Genomic DNA, 19,530 nt, shown 5'->3' with positions numbered 1-19,530 from the left:
CATTGATTTACATTTTACTCTACTTGGTGCATAAAAATTTTATACCCAGTGACATACAAACTGCAATAATTAAGCAATGTTACCTTTAATACAAATGACAGTAGTTTTATTTTTTTGTACATAAGTTGAAAACTGTCTATAGACTTTTGCATTATTTGAATCAGTTGAGAAATACTGCTTTATTTTTTTAAATTGAAAACAAACTCATTTTACATTTTCCAGAAGAGGTAATACCATCTATATTGATCCTTTATATCATTAAATGACTCATGGCTCTGCTACAAATTCCCCTTTCCCTTAAGAAATAACTAAAAAGTGACAGTTCCAGTGCTACAGCTGGTGTGTTCTCTTATCCTGCATCCCTGATAATAATGAATTACAGTGTTCATGCCAATGCAGGTCTTCATCTTGGATATGCTGTCCCAAGCCATCTTTTAATATGCACCACTAAGCACAGCTGTATTTTTTTTTATCCACCAAGTACTTCAGAGACACAAATAACCAAAACCAAATTAATTCCTTCTTCGAGTAGTTTACAGATTCATTGTACTAGATAAAACATATATGAAGATGGGAAAAGAAAAAGTGAGAAAGCTGGAAATCGGTACATTAAATTTCTAATGTCGGTATGGTCACTTCCTAAGCCTTGAGTAATGATCTTTCAAAGTTACAAGCATCTAAAAGAGCTGTCTTCTATCTCTCCCAGCTTACAAAATTGCAATAGCAATTTTACCTGAGGAATCCACCTCTTAAGTGTTACTATGGACTATTACAAGGTAGCATCAAACAGTCCACAAATCAAATGGATTTACCTTTGTACAGCACATGAAAAGGCTGTTCTCCTAAGTCTCTGTAAGACGTAAACTTCATGTGGAAGTGATTTCACTATGATCATTAAATTACATCCTCTGCTGTCCCACGCTATGGGTAGCTCTCCACTTTCCCTCCTCATAACTGAGGTTTCACTTTTAAGCTTACAGTATGGTTTGATACAGCACCTTATTAACATTCATGATTAATGATGAGTTGTATCTCCACAGCGTTGTATCCCTGATGAGAGATTCTCTGGGAAGGTTACCTTGAAGGGGCACCCGACAATGATAAATGAGAGCAACATCCATGGGAACATTCACACTGTTCCCATAAGCATGAAGGACAGAGTGGACTGAGGTTTGAATCACCTTTCGTGGATCAATTATCATTTTCCTGGGATTGATTACATCTTTCCTATCAGGCTCTCTGTGAACATGCCGTAGTATGTTAACACCTGGCACTGTATTCCAGGATGAAATGTTGAACTCGTCAGTAGATACAGTTTCTGGGAAGATATGGTTCTCAAAGAGGAAAATGCCAGTCCCTGGGTTTTGCTCCTGAAGACTGTTCATCATTGTTTTCCAGTCTGGGTGCTTAAGGGGAAGGATTATTTCATCAGCATCATTAAGAACCACAAACTTGCTCCTCTGCATGTTACGGTATACACAGTCATTTAGAGCTGTGATTTGTCCATAGTAGCCAATGTCTTTTGCATCCATAGAAAAGTGCCAATTAGAAGAAACCTTGAGGTGTGAGTTTATTGGCCAGGGAATTATCTCTACAGTTCCTTCTTCCATATAAAAGTTCAAGACTTTCTCCATCAGGTGGCTGCAGTTGTTCTTATAGATCACCACTTTCTGTACCCCAAGAATCTTGTACATTTCCACACTCTGTATAAACTGCAGAACGTTGTTGTAATTTCCAAACATAGCAGAGATGCATACAGTGAAGTCAACAGAAAAGGTCTCAGCCTTGCGGTTTTTTATTTCAAACCTTGGCAGCTGGTCAATATTTCCATGTGGAGACTGATTAATTGATACATGTGTTGGATCACAGTTTTCGGGTTCCAAACACACTATATCAGCTGCACCGTACGGGAAACCAAATCTATCTGCGTGAACATCAATCTTTGCTTTTGATACATATATCTTTCCATTGGGCTGGCAGCAGAACCAGCAGTATAGTTGTTTTACATCTTCATGGTGAACAATCCCAATCACACGAGTGACTCTGCTTTCTCGGTCATCAAAGTAGGGGGAGATAATAAAAGTTCTGTTATCTTTTAACGGTGTTATCGTGCTATTGGTAATTTTACCTCTACATCTGCTACTTTCTTGAATTATTTTTGGCAGGTGAGAAAGTCTCTGTAACCTAAGATAAGAAATTGTGACCATTGAGGTTAGAGTAAAAATGCACACAGCAGCAGCAAAGTAAGATTTTTTTCCACCACACAACATTTTGAATGTATCTAAATGTGGATGCAAATTTCTTTGTTCTTGCACTTTATGCTGCCACATCTGCAGAAAAGAAAATACATAGTATGAGATAATATTGACTAATTATCATTGCTCAAGAATTTCACAAACAAGACAGGGGACAGATTTCTATCAGTGTGCACTGACTTAATAAGAGACCCAGCTACTGTGCTTTTACAAAAAATCACTCCCAGAACACACCTTTAGCGGGACGGACCATACTGTATGCAACACTCTGAATGCCTCTACGTGGCATAGGTGTGGAACAGTTTCTGTACATGGTTGGTTCTGCAGAAGAATATGATAGAGATCTATATATAGGAGAACAAGAAGCCATTATTCATTATTTTCTATAACCCAAATTTTAGAATATCCAATTAAATAGGCAGCAATTTTTAAAGCAAAAGAGAAGTGCTGATTTTCTTCCCCCTCTACTCGGTGCATATGTAAATTATACACAAAAAAACCTCAACCAGTCTTCCCACTGACAAGTTAAGGGCAGGCATATAAATCAAATGTACATAGGATTCACCAAGTCCATAAAAAACATGGCAACTGGGGATTGCACATGATGGTTCAGATACAATCTCTAACATGCAAATTCTGTAACTTGCAGTTCAACACAGACAACACAAAAAATACAGAGGATGGAGAATTAATACAATTCAGCAGAAGACTGATTAAATATATGGGGGTATATAGGTTATTCTGAGCTACCAGCTCTACCCAAGTTAGCACTGTACAAGGCAGGGCTTGTAGGGAAGGTTGCCTCATATGCTTGCTAGAGATCTGCGCCTCCTCCCACTGCATCAATGCTGACTCAGCTCCTGGCATTGTTTGGAACTTTTGCCCTTGCAGGAACAGATCAACACCCCTGAGCACCTGGATGACCAAAGTCTTCAGCAGCACTCACATGCTCTCAGGTGTTAACGCCTTACAGGCAGCTCACGCCACTCTCAAACACCGATCTCTACAAGTGGAGCTCAGATCACAGCCTCTACAAATTAATCTTCAGGCATCCAGATATGATCCATGAGCAGTAAGGTGACAGTAAGTCTCTTCAAAGGCCTGCCTGTACCACAGAGGTTCTTGGAAGACAAGTGCCCCAAATTAATTAAATTCATGTTAGATCAGAAAACTGAACTGGTAGTAAGAAGTGTGGGGTAAACTGATTTGATTGCACAAGATGAAGAAAATGCTTCTAGTAGGCACGTCACTGCTGCATAAAGCCAGCTGCTGAGGAAAAACACCACTAAAAGACCCAGATTTCTACGTATCTATTTTATAGCTACAACAGGTAGCAATGTCATGGGTGTAGCAAATGTTGGAAGATTCTTGTATTTCTCATCCTTCATTTACTTCTCAAGACTCTTAATAAAATCACTTGCAGAAGTACTTAGTAATCAAAGTGTCTTCAGAGAGTATGCACATACCAAATATCTAACAATATTTTTCCAAAGCATATTACTCAGTCTATTCTAAAATAATCATTAAATCTAATATTCATACTCTTTTTTTGCATTTCACACATTGTGTAAAGCTATTATGAGAATCTTTATCTCAAGACTTTTGTGATGGCACAGAAAACCAGCATTTTTCAAATAAAAGTGAGAAATATACAAAACCACCAAGAACCTAAATCCTTAGTTTTGATCCTGGTATCATACTCAGCAGTTTCGTAACTTTGGAAGTGCTTAAATTCACTTGCAACTTCATTGCTTGGCTTGAAAAATTCCCCTAGGGTCTGGTTTTCTGCTTAAACACAGTGCTTACTGTGTTTACTTAATTACTTACAACCAGTAAAATCTAGCTTCTGAATACAGCAATCTAGCTTCTGAATCTCAACTGAGCTTAGGCAAAAAAAACAATTGCCCACGCCTTCAGAATAATGTACAATATTTTCACAATTGCTCTCTCCTGCTAAGCAAAGTAGGAAAAACTGTAGTCACAACATACCCCTTAAACTCTCAATTTGCCAAGGCAGATATGTTTTATAGGAGCTTTTCCTAGCTACCAAGAAATTGCTTTACATACTAGGGCAGTCACAGAGCACCAAAAGTCTCACCTGAGGCCCAAAGCAGAACAGCAGTGGCAGACAGCACTGACTGCTCTCTGAAATGGAAAGTCCCTCCCCGAAGTGCTTACAATTTAGAGCAGAACTGCAAATGCTTTGTAAGAGCCTGCTACTGTCATACAACTTTCTGGAGAATTTTTAAGTCTTTTTATTAAACATTCTACAGTCAGACAAAAGTTTACCTTGAGCATTCTTATTCCCAGGTTGCTACTTCTTGCAACATAGCTTAGGTCATATTTACCATTTTTATCTGTCTTACCTATTTATGACTTAAAATACTCTTCAGACTTACAGAATAAATCTTTTTTTTAATAAAGAAATATAAAAACACGTCAACATTAAATAATACAATTAATTTATTACCTGTTATTTCTTCTGCTTTTGCTAGCAACCAGCAATAAAAACCTAAATATTTTCAACTGTGTTTTGAACAGTTAACATCTGAAAGGAAAAAGTACCTTTTAAAGCAGATACCTGAGTGAAGTCTTGCTCAGTCCTCCAGTTATTCTTCGCTCAGGTATAATCTACAAATCGTTTCTTCTAACCAGATAAAAATTATAAGTATTTTAAAGATTAACTGCAATAAATGTTCAATACAGAACAATACTGAGGAATAAAATTTTGGTATGATACGTAAGACACTTGCCGACACACCTTATTAGAGATGGCTCGTGTTCTCTAATGCCTGTACCACCAGCCACACCTACTAGAAAAACAAGTTTTCCTTCTCTTGAGCAAAGCATATAGTCACCTCCCAATAACTTCATTTAAATTACAGACTTGAGTGTAGAGCTGTTGAAGCAAATCAAACCTAGGTGCTCAGGTGATTTCTTTTTTTAAGGCTACTTATGTTTCCTTTTGGAAATTAATCCTGCATGGTGATGTTATCTGAAGTTCACATGCATACTTAAACTAGAAAAATACCCTATATGTGTATATCAGTATTTCTTTTTTTAGCAACATACTATAGGCCTCATTAAAATAGGTAAACACAGATTCTGATGAGGAACTGCAAGTGAGATGTGAAACAACAGCAGGTTCTAGCAGAAAAAAAAAAAAAAAGAGCAAAATACAGAACTCAAGACACAAAACCACAGAATCTTAAAGAAATATGTAATTACTTGAAGTGTGAAATTCATGGTTTTCCCAACATGTGACCCCTGACTCTTGATCCCCTAAAATTAACCACACAGCTATACAGTCATGAAGTATATAAAGTCAGATTAATTAGGAACATTTGTATTTCCTTACTATAGAGAGGACAAATTTTGATTTAAAAAATGTTTCCAGCATATTTAAGAGAGTTTATTTTATAATAACAACAATAATTCATTGAGGTGTTGTGTCTTTTAATGCCAATTACTATTCAAGTAGAACATGATACAAATCATGCAGATTTGCTTTAATATTGAGCTAACGGTATCAATGGCTACTTTGCACCAGTTTTCAGGATTCCCTGTAGCAGTAAAGAACCTTTCTTCCTTCCTATTGCATTTATGGGCTGCAGTCTTATCACTTCCTAGTCTTCATATTTATAACTTTTTCATTTAAAAAGACAGGCTGTTCTAACACTGTCTTCTAAGAAACACTTCCCTGACCACCACCTAACTGTGCAGTTGGCCCAGTTTCACACAGGCCTAGTAGCACAACAGACCAGAAATCTCTCTTCATTGTCCATTTGTATATGACTGTCGTAAATCCTCATCACTGTTGGAAATTTCCTAACATATACTAGGATTTTATTTTTTGCAGATGTGTCACATTGCACAGATACATCTGAGCCTGCCATCAGTGCAAGATTAATTAATCTACCCAGTCTTTCAGCCAGCTGAAGTTACACAATGTGTTTTCTTCTGCATCAAGGTCATAATACAGAGCTCTTGTCCCAGTTGCAATCAAGAATCATTGAATGGTTTGGGTTGGACAGGACCTTCAAAGATCATCTAATTCCAACCTCCTCGCTGTGGGCAGGGACATCTTTCACTACATCAGGTTGCTCAAATTAATCACATTTCTCATTTATTTTGTCACAGTCCTTCTAAAATCTACTCTAAAATCCTGAATATGATCAAGACTACACTTACAAAACTGTATACTTACATAATCTTTTTTTCCCCCTTCCTAAACCAAGGAACTGCTCATGCTTTGTTTTGCCACACTGTACCACTATGCCCAAAACACGCACGTTCAACAGCCATTAAACCAAGTAGGTTCTTCAACAGCTTGTCTATCTTCTTAGATTTTTGGAATGGAAATCATTCAGTATCACCTTCCAAGTGGAATGTTGTTTTAATCTTTGCTGTACAACTTCTATTTTCACACCTTATTTTCCATAATCTCTTAACTCTCCACAATTAGCACTGTCCCTACTAAAGTGTGGCACAAAATGCTAATTTAGTTCAAGAGACATTCCTAGATCATTATTAATCTCCCCCATATGTTCTCTACATTGTAGCCCTCCTTTGTACTTTGTTTTCTTTGCTTTTAGACAGCTGAAGACCTTTTACGCTGCTCATTTCAGTATCTTCACAATGTCTACATTGAGCTTAATTTTTTCTAATTCTCAACTTATTACTTTATATTCTGATCTAGGGTGAAGATGGGGGCAACTGACAAGATGTGACTGCAACATTTCAGTTGCTAATATGCAGTATTCCATTCAGTAGTTCAGGAACAAAAAACATCCTAATGCTTGGTTTACCCAGGGTCTAACTACAAAGACACTACTAACAAATAGCCTTATTAATTTATCAGTTTTGGAAACATTCTCCATCCTCTGCTTCATAGTTTTCACCAAAAGCAACAACACAATCCACTGATGTTCAAATAAAAATAAAAATTCCAAAGACTAACAATCCTTTATCATCTAGATTGTCTGTTGTTAATCTTTTAAAAAAGCCTATATTTTTCAGAAAGATTCTATGAAGCAGCAGTGTCCTTCCTCTCTTATAGGATCCAAAGTCAGAAGCATATTGTTTGAAGGATTAAACTGAGGGTAGTGTTATTCCACTATTGTAAACTACTGCTCTAAAAAACCTACACTGGTCATTTCTCTTCTAACTAGGAAGAACATAATTCAGAGCAATATACAGTGCTGCCATATACAAAATTTGTGCCATTAGAACCGACAAACCACACATTTCCCTGTACACTTATAAACTTTTCCATTATAATCCACTGTACATCCCTAAGTCAAATTTCCCCTATTGTAAACAGTTAGAATTTGTGTCATTTGAAAAGAAATACATCAGGCAAAATAAAGATTGCATTACAACACTCAAGTCTGTTATTTCAACCTTTTGTCTTTCACATTGCACTTGTTCTAGCTGGGATAAATCATAACATCTCCTAGGGTGCTCTGTTTTGGATTTGTGACCACAACAGAGCTAAACCACAGTGATGTTCTGACTAGTTCTTACACAGTGTGAAGGCTCTCTCTTTTTCTTATGCTGCTCGCGCCCTTCCCGTCCCACGAGTAGGGAAGGTGGCACAAGAAGTTCGCAGTGGATACGGCCAGGACTGCTGAACCAAACTGACCAAAGGCCTATCCCATACCGCATGACACTGTGCTCAGCAGTAACAGCTCAGGGAAGAAGAAGGAAGGGGGAGACATAGCATTATCACAGAATCACAGAATGGTTTGGATTGGAAGAGACCTTAAAGATCATCTAGATCCAACCCTCTGCATGGGCAGGGACACCTCCCACTGGATCAAGTTGCTCAGTGCTCCATCCAATGAGGCCTTGAACACTGCCAGGGATGGGACATCCACAACTTCCTTGGGCAACCTGTTCCCTGACACTTGTCTTCCCAAGACACCATTACATGTGATGAAGCTCTGCCTTTGTACAAATGGCTAAAAACCTCCCTGCTGATGGGATGTAGTGAATGAATTCCTTATTTTGCTTTGCTTGTGCACGCAGCATTATCTCTTAAATTAACTTTATTTCAAGCCATTAATTTTCTCACTTTCGCCTGATTCTCTTCACCATCCCACCGTGAGACGGAGGGAGAGCGAGCAGCGCTGCGGCCCCGCCCGCGGCTGCGGAAGCGTGTTCTGGTTCTCTGCGCAGCGGGAGGGACCACAGACACCCGCAGCAGGTTTCAACAAAATAACACTTTACTCAAAACCCCCACAACATACAAAAACACAGCTGGCAAAAAGGAGCAGAACAGAAACAGTCTCGACGAAACTCCTAGCAGCATTTCTCAGCTGCTGGCGCAGGAGCGGCTGGGCCAGCCCCGCGGCTTTCCCGCCACAGCGTGTCCGAGGCGTGAACCTGTGCCATGCCGGCACGGGCACGGCACACACGGTTAACCCACAGAACACGCTGAAATCACTCTTTCGAGGAGTTACGCATTCTTAAATCTAAAAGGCTTCAAACAATTCAGTCATACAATAAACATATACCTTTGACACACCGTTAAGCGGTTAGCACCAATAATGAAAAGTGACCACCATCTTATTTCCTATTCCTTGCATGGAAGTAAAATCCAGCGCCTGTCGAGCCTCTTCTGCAAGTGATGCCCGTTACAGGGTCCTGAGCAGGAGCCGTATCCGACGATGCGTCCCTCCCTGCTCCCCCAGCCACCCGCCCCCTCGCCCCGCCTGTCCCGGCGCCGCCCCGGAGCCAGCCCGCAGCCCGCCCCGCTCCGCGCCGGAGCCAGCCCGCAGCCCGCCCCGCTCCGCCCCGCTCCGCGCCGGAGCCAGCCCGCAGCCCGCCCCGGCAGGGCCCGCGGACGCTCCATTCTGCCGCCCGGAGAGGCCGGCGGGGCCCGCCCGCGCCGGGAGGTTTCACCGTGTGGGTCCGCGCGGAGCCGGTCGCACGCACCCGCGCACCGCTGGCTCCCGGGGGTGCCCCGGGCCGTTCCGGTGCCGCCCCAGGCAGGCGGCTTCGCACGGCACCGGCAGCAGCGGCCGCCGAGGGCCGCCAGGCAGCGACTCTGCCAGAGCGCGGCCCCAGCGAGCGGCGCCCCCCGCTCCGGCCGCTCCCGCACAGCCCGCGGCGCGGCCCGGCCGGCGCCTCTGGCCCCTCCGCGCGACTTGCGGCCGTTCCCGCCGGTCACCGGCCCCAGGGCACTTCTCGGGAAAGTCTCGCGCGGGACGGGGAGGTGGGGCCGGTGCGGGGCGCTGGGGCGAGCGTGTCCGGCGGGCTGGAGCAGCCTTCTGGCGGCTGCGGGAGCGCCGGGCAGCGGCAGCAGAAGCGCGGAGAGACCAGCGTAGTTCGCTAGCTCGGCCGAGGAGGTCTCTGGAATGAATCCCAATGTGTAATTGTGGATTAACTTGTGTAAAATGGACAAACGCCAGCAAGCCATTGCATTTTCAAAGTGCAAATAATAAAAAAATAATTAAAAAAAGTGATTATTATATAGTGATAAAATCCTGTTGCTTGCACCAGCACTTTTACTTTTCAGAGACAGCAACTGCTAGTTGGAGAATTTCTAAAGCAAAATATAGTGCTGCATTCCTACGAGTTTATGGTGGAATGTTTTCTAGTGGTGAAGGCTGTAAATTACAGACCTTAATTCCTGTGAATAACGGATGATCTTAAAAAATACAGTGAATTTATTTTTGGGACAGCATAGCATTAAATGCCTATTGTGACACCATTAAATTTCATTATTAAACTTCAAATTGTAGAAAACCCAACACAGTTAACTTTAAGAGCCAAAGATGTATCTCAAAATGGATATCCCTGAAAAGAGTTACCTCACACCATTTTCCTGCAAAGACATATGATGACATCATCAGGCTTTTCAAACCATGTGCAAACATCTCAAAATCATTGGACAGAGCCCTCAACCAGACTTCTTAGATCAAATAATTTTTTCAGCTTTGAAAATCTTTCCCTGAATACCTTCAGTCCACAAATCAAATGGATTTACCTTTGTACAGCACATGAAAAGGCTGTTCTCCTAAATCTCTGTAAGACGTAAACTTCATGTGGAAGTGATTTCACTATGATCATTAAATTACATCCTCTGCTGTCCCACGCTATGGGTAGCTCTCCACTTTCCCTCCTCATAACTGAGGTTTCACTTTTAAGCTTACAGTATGGTTTGATACAGCACCTTATTAACATTCATGATTAATGATGAGTTGTATCTCCACAGCGTTGTATCCCTGATGAGAGATTCTCTGGGAAGGTTACCTTGAAGGGGCACCCGACAATGATAAATGAGAGCAACATCCATGGGAACATTCACACTGTTCCCATAAGCATGAAGGACAGAGTGGACTGAGGTTTGAATCACCTTTCGTGGATCAATTATCATTTTCCTGGGATTGAAAACCTCTTTCCTATCAGGCTCTCTGTAAACATGCCGTAGTATGTTAACACCTGGCACTGTATTCCAGGATGAAATGTTGAACTCGTCAGTAGATACAGTTTCTGGGAAGATATGGTTCTCAAAGAGGAAAATGCCAGTTCCTGGGTTTTGCTCCTGAAGACTGTTCATCATTGTTTTCCAGTCTGGGTGCTTAAGGGGAAGGATTATTTCATCAGCATCATTAAGAACCACAAACTTGCTCCTCTGCATGTTACGGTATACACAGTCATTTAGAGCTGTGATTTGTCCATAGTAGCCAATGTCTTTTGCATCCATAGAAAAATGCCATTTAGAAGAAACCTTGAGGTGTGAGTTTATTGGCCAGGGAATTATCTCTACAGTTCCTTCTTCCATATAAAAGTTCAAGACTTTCTCCATCAGGTGGCTGCAGTTGTTCTTATAGATCACCACTTTCTGTACCCCAAGAATCTTGTACATTTCCACACTCTGTATAAACTGCAGAACGTTGTTGTAATTTCCAAACATAGCAGAGATGCATACAGTGAAGTCAACAGAAAAGGTCTCAGCCTTGCGGTTTTTTATTTCAAACCTTGGCAGCTGGTCAATATTTCCATGTGGAGACTGATTAATTGATACATGTGTTGGATCACAGTTTTCGGGTTCCAAACACACTATATCAGCTGCACCGTACGGGAAACCAAATCTATCTGCGTGAACATCAATCTTTGCTTTTGATACATGTATCTTTCCATTGGGCTGGCAGCAGAACCAGCAGTATAGTTGTTTTACATCTTCATGGTGAACAATCCCAATCACACGAGTGACTCTGCTTTCTCGGTCATCAAAGTAGGGGGAGATAATAAAAGTTCTGTTATCTTTTAATGGTGTTATTACATTTTGAGCAGGTTTTCCCCTACAAAGCTGATCTGCTGGACCGAAAGCTTTTGCCTGAGGGAAGATTTTTCTGGTTACGTTACTCTGTAAGTGAGGATCTCTCCAGGAGCAGATTAAAATGCTTGCAAAAATAAGAATACACGTAACAACAGCACAAGTATGTTTTTTTCCACAGTGTACCATTGCAGAATTTCACAATTTGGAATTTAACAGAGCCTTACACACAGTCTTCTATTCACTTTCTCTAAAACAAAACAAACACACATAAATGCACACTGTCAGTGATTAGCAAAATAACATTTTACGTGTATTATTTTAAACACCATAGTTACTGTTTTGATACATCAGACTTTAGCATGAAGACTTTACGTTTCATACAGGTTTGGAAAAAATCAGGAGATTCTCTTGTATCTCCTCATTCCAAACTTTCTAATATTTTACTACTGTTGGGCCCAGTGCAACTGTTCCAGCTGTTCTGGTATACACTGATGGCAATATAGTGTAATTTGTATCCCCTTGAGGGGATTTTTTCAGTTTTATCTTGGATGAAATCAACAGAATTCTTCACAGAGATGGGAGTAGTCTGCAGAACAAGAGACATGTAACAAGGACAGAGGACAGAAGCTTCAGAGAAGTTGTAAAAGTAGTTTATGGGTCCAGTCTTCCCATTCAAGAGAACAACAAAGTGTCTAAGGAAGGTAGAGAAAATCAGAGAGTGCCAGGGAGGATGAATTACTGCATGAGAGATAGGAAAAATTTACAACAGGGTGAGATGAAACAAAGCACCAATGAAGTTCCTCATCATTAATGTCTGTCACACTTATTTACAGAAAGATAGCATCCAAGTCTGGGTTTTTTCCTTTTTGATACAGATGTTAAATGCAAAAATCACTGTTCCGGTGATATGTTTTCAAATCAGTCTTACATCAGGCAGCATTAAGCCTTAAAAATTTCCCATTAAATTAGGCTTGGGAAATTTACATGAAAATTGCATTTCTAAGATTCAAAAAATACTAGAAAACTAGTAGTCTCTTCCTACAATAAGACCTAATGTTATAATCTACTTATGCCGTGTACTTTACCCCCTCTTCCTTTTAAACACCACTTCTTTCTAGCCAATGTAAAAAGACAGCAGTTCCTGTATAGTCCTCTGCACAAAAGTCTCCATCTTAGCTTTACGTGCCATCTTACACAAAGCAGGAAGTTTACTCAAATTGCCTCTCAGGTGTCTCCTGGGTGAAACAATCTTTTGTTCATTATTAACTATGTGCAAACAAACTTCTGATACCTTTTCAGAAATTCTGCATGCATACATTACCCAATTTGGGCAATGTAAATTTGTCCTAATCACTTATTTTTAGACTAAGGAAAATGAGTAGTTTTAGCATGCCAAAAGCATTATTAGCCACTTGATCTAGAAAAAGTAAATTAGCATTCTTATTAGAAACTAAAGGCCACTTAGAATATGAATGGTGACTGTGGGTAAACCTTTACAGACAGACAGTAAAGAAACAAGCAAGCCCCTTTTTACATAAGTAAGACTATAAAAACTATAGAGATGCATAGAGATCTACACAACCTGTTTAAAAAGCCTGCTGTATTCTCCTCAAAGAATTGTTTAGTTTCTGGAAGCCTTCAGTGGTTGCTAACCTTCATCCTATCTTTTATCTTGACCTGCTCAAAGGGAGATTAGTTTATGTGTGCATTTTCCAAGAAAGGAATTGCATCAGTTCCTAAATATGAAATATGATTTTGGATTCAAGTTAGTGCCAACCTCCTTTGGAATCCACAGGCTGCAACCATTAGCTGATGTCCACTGAATGAGGTGAGTAAAAATGCTAGGTTTCTCTTTTTCTAGCCGAGATAGTATAATTATAAAAAATGCAGCATCTCAACTGTTGTCAGAGCAATATGTTCTCACCAGAAATACACACAGTCATTCTGAAAAAGGATTACGTACGTGGAGTCATTAAGAGGTACTTATTGTACTGCTTTGTACTGCCCCTTGTTCAAATGAACATATATTGAGAAAGGCTTGTATCATGTCAGATGACGTTTCAGTCTTGAGCAAATGACCCCTGCTTCACCGTGTTTGATACCAGTACAGTCTCTGTTAGAAAGACTGCATTTTGTGTGCTCTGAAACTGAAAAATATCACTCCGCTTTAAAAGAATGGTTTAAAATACGTTAGCAACTCTGGACCTTTTCTGCCTAAGTTAATACCACTTGCGGGACAGAGAAGTAACTCGAAGACGACATTTTATGTTACATAAACAAAGTCCAAGAAACTCATTCACAAAAAACAATAAGAGCCTTCCTTTTAACAACTGTTTAAGTGAAGCTTTATAAATTGCTGTCACCCACTTTCCTGGAATAGTTAGACAACACCTCAGCATTTTTCAGTTGTTACGCAAAGGGAAAAATAATGGAGTCCATGTTCTTTATGTGCAGTTTTGATATTTCATCAGAACGCGCAAACCCGTGCCCTCCTGAGCCTAAGAGGAATCGAGCAATAGTGTATTTACTCACAGTTTCAAGCCTCTTTGTCTAGCACTTCATGCTTTCCAGTGCTCCAATTCTGCCTTATTCTCGCACTGAGAGACCTTGCAACCTTTCTTGCTCCCCAACATCTGCTTCCTCTGCACTTATACTAGTACTTTTGACCGTCTGTGGGAAATCCCGTGACCTGGTTAGCTTCCTGTATGGCAAGTCGGCTTGCTTTTTGTGTTTCATTTTCTCAGATAAACAAATTTGACTTAATTGAATGACACATTCTTCAATTGATGCTTCTCTGCCTCTAAGCAGTTATATTTGTTAACAGGGAGAATGAGAGATGATAATTCTCCTCTACTTAAGTGCTATGTGCATGTTCTTGGAGATATATCTAGATCAGGATTTAAATACTTCCCATTAGATCAACAGTAACCTAATGAGTTTACTAAGTCTAATCTTAAATAGTCCATTGTGTTTTTCAGAGGAGCTTTCAGGTAAGCTTCGTCCTCTGTCAAGAATCTTTTTAATGACACAAAATCAACACAGCAATTGTGTGCACAGTTGTGAGACCAATATTTAATTACATCAACTTTTAATCTACCACAGCAGGTATCTGGAATAGTAGGTGGATATAACTTGAGTCAATACTTGATTGGCCAGTGGAGCTGTGTTAATAGCTAACATAAACACTAACTTAAATGGGAGGTGTAGACTAGGAGACATGCAGAAGAATAGAACAATTTGGGTTTAGGTGGTAAATTGGATTTGCCTGCTTTATTAGCAATTTAGACAGTGAAATCTAATAGGACTGCAGTGCTTGAAATTTTTATTTTAAATAACTATTCTTTTCTCTGGATACACCTCTTCAGCTGTCTTAAGAGGGGAAAAGGGAGATTGCAGAAGTGTCCTGGTTAGAACTGGTATATTTTGAAGGGGAAATTAAAATTGTTAACTACTCAGCAATGGTAATTCATGACTCAGGAATAATTTAGCATGGAGGGCAAGAATGAGATAAGCTGTCTGGGAGCAGGAACACCAGAAACAAGATGACTCTATGTATGGGACAAAACTCTTCCTTGCTGGTAAGATATGAAATGCCAAAGTAACTCTCATGTAACAATCAATCGAGCATGTAAGAGTCCTTAGGAGCCACCTTTGGCCAATAGAGGTAGCACTGGGGAAACAGGACTCAATGCCAGGCTGAGGAGCCTAGGCTGCTCCTTACAGGTATCAACACAGGCTGACGGGATGAAGGGATTGAGAGCAGCCCTGGGGAGAAGGACTTGGGGGCACTGGTGGATGAAAAGCTGGACACGAACTGGCAGTGGGCACTTGTGGCCCAGAAAGCCAACCATGATGTCCTGGGCTGCATCGAAGAAAGAGTGACCAGCAGGTCAAGGGAGGGGCTTCTGCTCCTCTACTCCACTCTCACGAGACCCCACCTGGAGCCTGGTGTCCAGCCCTGGAGTCCTCAGCACCGGGAAGATGTGGACCTGTTGGAGCAGGTGCAGAGGAGGCCACAAAAATGATCGGGGGATGGAACACTCTCCTACGAGGAAAGGCTGAAAGTTGGGGTTGTCCAGCCTGGAGAAGAGAAGGCCCTGGGGAGACCTCACTGCAGCCTTTCAGTCCTTAAAGGGGGCCTATAAGAAGGGTGGGGACAGACTTTTTAACAGGGCCTGCAGTGACAGGACAAGGGGTGATGGTTTCAAACTAGAAGAGGGCAGATTCAGACTAGACAGAAGGAAGACGTTTTTTATGCTGAAGGTGGCAAAACACTGGCACGGGTCTCCCAGCCAGGTGGTAGAAGCTCCATCCCTGGAAACTCTCAAGGTCATGTTGGACGGGGCTCTGAGCAACCTGATCTGGTTGAAGATGTCCCTGCTGACTGCAGGGGGCTTGAAGGAGATGGCCTTTAACAGTCCCTTCCAAACCAAAGCATTCCATGTTCTAAGTCTTTACTGGAGTTATTTCTAAAAGGATTTAGAATTTCTGCTTGCCTTTCACTTCAAAAGCCAGGTGTGGGCAAGGGAGGGGAGTAAGTAACAAGCACATAAGCTTTTATGACTTGCTTATCTCATTAACACAAAAAAAGAAGCTGACTCTTCTCAGAAAGCAATTTCAAAGAACTGGGTCATGCCTCTCTTTATAAAAGTTTTTTAAAGATTGAAGAACATTTCCAGTAACTAATTTTGTTTGAATACTATCGTTATAACAGCAGGTATTGTTACGGAAGTGGCATATCATGATGGGCTATTTGGTGCTTCTGAGAGAGAAGCCTGTATAGCAGCTGCAGTACATCCCAGTCAATACACAGTAGGGCCGAGGCTGTCGTTCTGGTTCCAGAGGTTGTTCAGGTGCTGGACACACAGATGGGAATAGAGAGTTTTTAGTGGTGAGCCTGTGTAAGCTTATGAGTTGATGGAACCAAACTGCTGATTCCTGGAAGAAGTGGTGGACTGGAACTGTTTGGCCTGCATTGAAGTCTCTGTATGCAGCTTGCTGTTACTGCTCAGCAGCATAAACAATAAATGTCACTAAGAAACTATCAGGATTTGTGAATTTCTTATTTGTGAAATACCCAAAGTTTTCATAACCACACCAATAAATGAACTTTTTTTTTTTCTGGTTATTGCTAAATGCATAGGTTATAGGAGTTTTAGGTAAAGTTCTAATTTCTTTTTCCTTAAGGTTTAGAGTGACTAATACTACAGCTATCTAATATTAATTACAATTTCCAGCAAACTAATGTCAAGAGGGACCCCACCCTAAAAGCAGTACATTCCTCTTGCTTTTTTAATCCCTGCATAGGTTCAGGTTGTTCAGTGCTTCAGTAGCAAAGACTGCAATGTACACACACTCTAGAGAACTTGCAGGTAAACACTGTAGCTACCTGACTGGAATAACAGAATCATAGAATCATAGAATCCTAGGGGTTGGAAGGGACCTCGAAAGATCATCTAGTCCAACCCCCCTGCCAGAGCAGGGTCACCTAGAGTACATCACACAGGAAGGCGTCCAGGCGGGTTTTGAATGTCTCCAGTGAAGGAGACTCCACAACCTCTCTGGGCAGCCTGTCCCAGGGCTCTGTCACTCTCACAGTAAAAATTTTTTTTCTGATATTCACCTTAAACCTCCTATGCTCCAATTTGCATCCATTACCCCTTGTCCTATCACTGGTCTTCACTGAAAAAAGCTTAACTCCATCTTCTTGACACTCACCCTTTACGTATTTGTAAACATTGATGAGCTCTCCCCTCAGTCTCCTTTTCTCCAAACTAAAGAGACCCAGCCCCCTCAGCCTTTCCTCACAAGGGAGATGTTCCACTCCCTTAATCATCCTTGTGGCTCTGCGCTGGACTCTTTCAAGCAGTTCCCTGTCCTTCTTGAACTGAGGGGCCCAGAACTGGACACAATACTCCAATCGTATAAAGAAGTCTCTTGGTTTTAATGTAAGAACTAGAAAAACCTGCAGTAAGACAATTTTAACTAGCTGTCTGTGGCTTTTCTGTGCACAAGAAAGATTAAACAGAACTTTGTCAGTTAAATTTTGCTGCCAGCTGTGTTTTCCTGATAAACCAATTTTAGCAATTTCTCTACACTAATAATTTGCATTTCTGTAATTCAAAGGAAATTAAATACTTGGCACTGTCTTATCTTCTCTTTTGTGTTTTAAACAATCTTTTGTTTAAACCACTTCTTAGGTTTCATTTATTTGTATTAATAGATTTTTAGGAAGAAATGACAACAGAGCTTATAACACTAGTGGCATATTGTCCTTTTGTGACTGCAACCAACACCTATGAACTAGAGAGGAAACAGACCTTGGCAGAATCAAAAATGAAATTGGTTTACACTTGTATGGTTTGAAACTATCAAGATGAATGAAGTAACACGTCTGGGCACCAGCTTAATTCTCATATTTTTTTCTCATCTTCTTTTTGCCTTTTATTTAAACAAAAGAGCATGATTTTTCTTGCTAAACAACCTACTTCAGATAGTTAAGCAACCTCTTCTCACCATTCTGTCATTGTTTCCTCTTCCTGTACATAAGAACAGCCCAGTCTTTCCTCATTCCCATCTCCGTACACAACAGTTCGTGCAAAATCCTCCTGTGCCACTGTGCAGTTTTAGAAGTGTTTAGTATTATTGCCAGAGGGAAACACGCACTTCTGCTTTCCTCCTCATTTTTTACCTCCTCAGAGCAGCTATGGATGCCTCCATTTCTCAGCATACAGACAACCACACAGAATGTGTCAGGAGGGCAGCAAGGGCTGGTGGCTCTGCAAGCCACGAGCAGCTGTAGCTGAGGGAGAGAAGACAGCTGCGGGTGGGGTTCTCAGCAACCAGGCCCCAGCCTCTCCATACTTGTCAGGCAAGCAGGGCTGGCCATGGCCAGGTTCATCCCCCATCCAGACCAGTCCATGGGATGCAGCAGGTCTGAGGCCAAGCTGGGAAGCCAACCCACAGGTCAGGTCCAGCAGCCGCTGGGCAGGTCCAGGAGTACAAGGTAGAACTGAGGACAAGGCAGGAGGCCAGTCTGCCAGTCAGGGGCTGGATCCACAGGGTGTCAGGAGCACAGCCCAGGACTCCTGCAGAAGAGCTCAAGTAGGGGCTGAGGGGCCCAGGCTAAGCTTAAATGGGCTCCTGGGCCTATGAGCAGGGGTGTGGGGGGTCCAGGTGGGGCTGCTCAGGGCCATGAGGGCAATTAGTGTCGCACAGGGCCCTGACAGAAGGCTTTAAAAAGGTACTTCCTTTTTACAAGAACTCAACATATATGGTCATCATATATGCCAGTTACTTAAAAACCAACCAACCAAACAACAAAAAGCCCACTAACACCAATGACAATTAAAAAAAAAAATCTAAAAATGAAGTCTTTCTCTTTTAAGACTTCACATTTACTTCCACAGAACTGTACCGCAACACCAGAGCTGCATCAACGGAGGTGACTCCAAACTTCTGTACTCACCTTTGAATTCCAGCTTCTTCACTGAAATCTCCATTCCAAGGAGGTCTCTTCTCCTGGCTCCTATCACGGTATCAGGAGATTACTAAGATGGAGGTAGAGTGAGAGTCAGCAGAAGGCTGACTTCATGTAGATAACTGGCAGAAGGAACTAGGCCATTGCCAATTGGACTTTGTACTGACATGTCCCTCTATCCTGGCACAGCTTTCCTTAGTGGCTACGTTGATTGTTAATTAACTAGAGAAAGAGGAATGTTTGAACATGTTAAAAACATCCTGAACTACACTGATAAGTTTCCAGTTTCCAAGGTGTGTAAATGGAAAGTTTACTGAGCATTTCTGTTTATTCTGCCATTCTCCTTTCCATAAATATGTACAGGGTACAAAACCTCCAACACCATGTTAGAGACTTCAAGTAACTGCAACCAGCAGTTTAAAGTCCTGGTATAAACTGCAAAATATACAAGACACTACGATGTGTGAAGACTCAGTGTGGATGTATGTAACCAGAAAATATATATG

General features: G+C 41.3%; 2 protein-coding genes across 2 annotated transcripts; both read right to left on the bottom strand.

The window, feature by feature from the left end:
• Nucleotides 1-69: 69 nt before the first annotated feature.
• Nucleotides 70-19,019, bottom strand: LOC127392552 (uncharacterized). The gene is made up of 3 exons (XM_051636655.1): nt 19,013-19,019; nt 2,490-2,576; nt 70-2,330 (listed from the first exon to the last, which is right to left on the bottom strand). The coding sequence occupies exon 3, from the start codon at nt 2,328-2,330 to the stop codon at nt 975-977; it is 1,356 nt and encodes a 451-aa protein (XP_051492615.1). The 5' UTR covers nt 2,490-2,576; nt 19,013-19,019; the 3' UTR covers nt 70-974.
• On the bottom strand, nt 9,906-16,226 carry LOC127392551 (uncharacterized). Its single transcript, XM_051636654.1, has 2 exons — nt 14,077-16,226; nt 9,906-11,791 (listed from the first exon to the last, which is right to left on the bottom strand). The coding sequence occupies exon 2, from the start codon at nt 11,728-11,730 to the stop codon at nt 10,411-10,413; it is 1,320 nt and encodes a 439-aa protein (XP_051492614.1). The 5' UTR covers nt 11,731-11,791; nt 14,077-16,226; the 3' UTR covers nt 9,906-10,410.
• Nucleotides 19,020-19,530: the final 511 nt, after the last annotated feature.

The sequence above is a fragment of the Apus apus genome, chromosome 19, assembly GCF_020740795.1.
Source record: "Apus apus isolate bApuApu2 chromosome 19, bApuApu2.pri.cur, whole genome shotgun sequence".
Classification (NCBI taxonomy): Eukaryota; Metazoa; Chordata; class Aves; order Apodiformes; family Apodidae; genus Apus; species Apus apus.
Note: the sequence above shows the minus strand (reverse complement) of the source record. Positions and strands in the feature narration are given on the sequence as shown.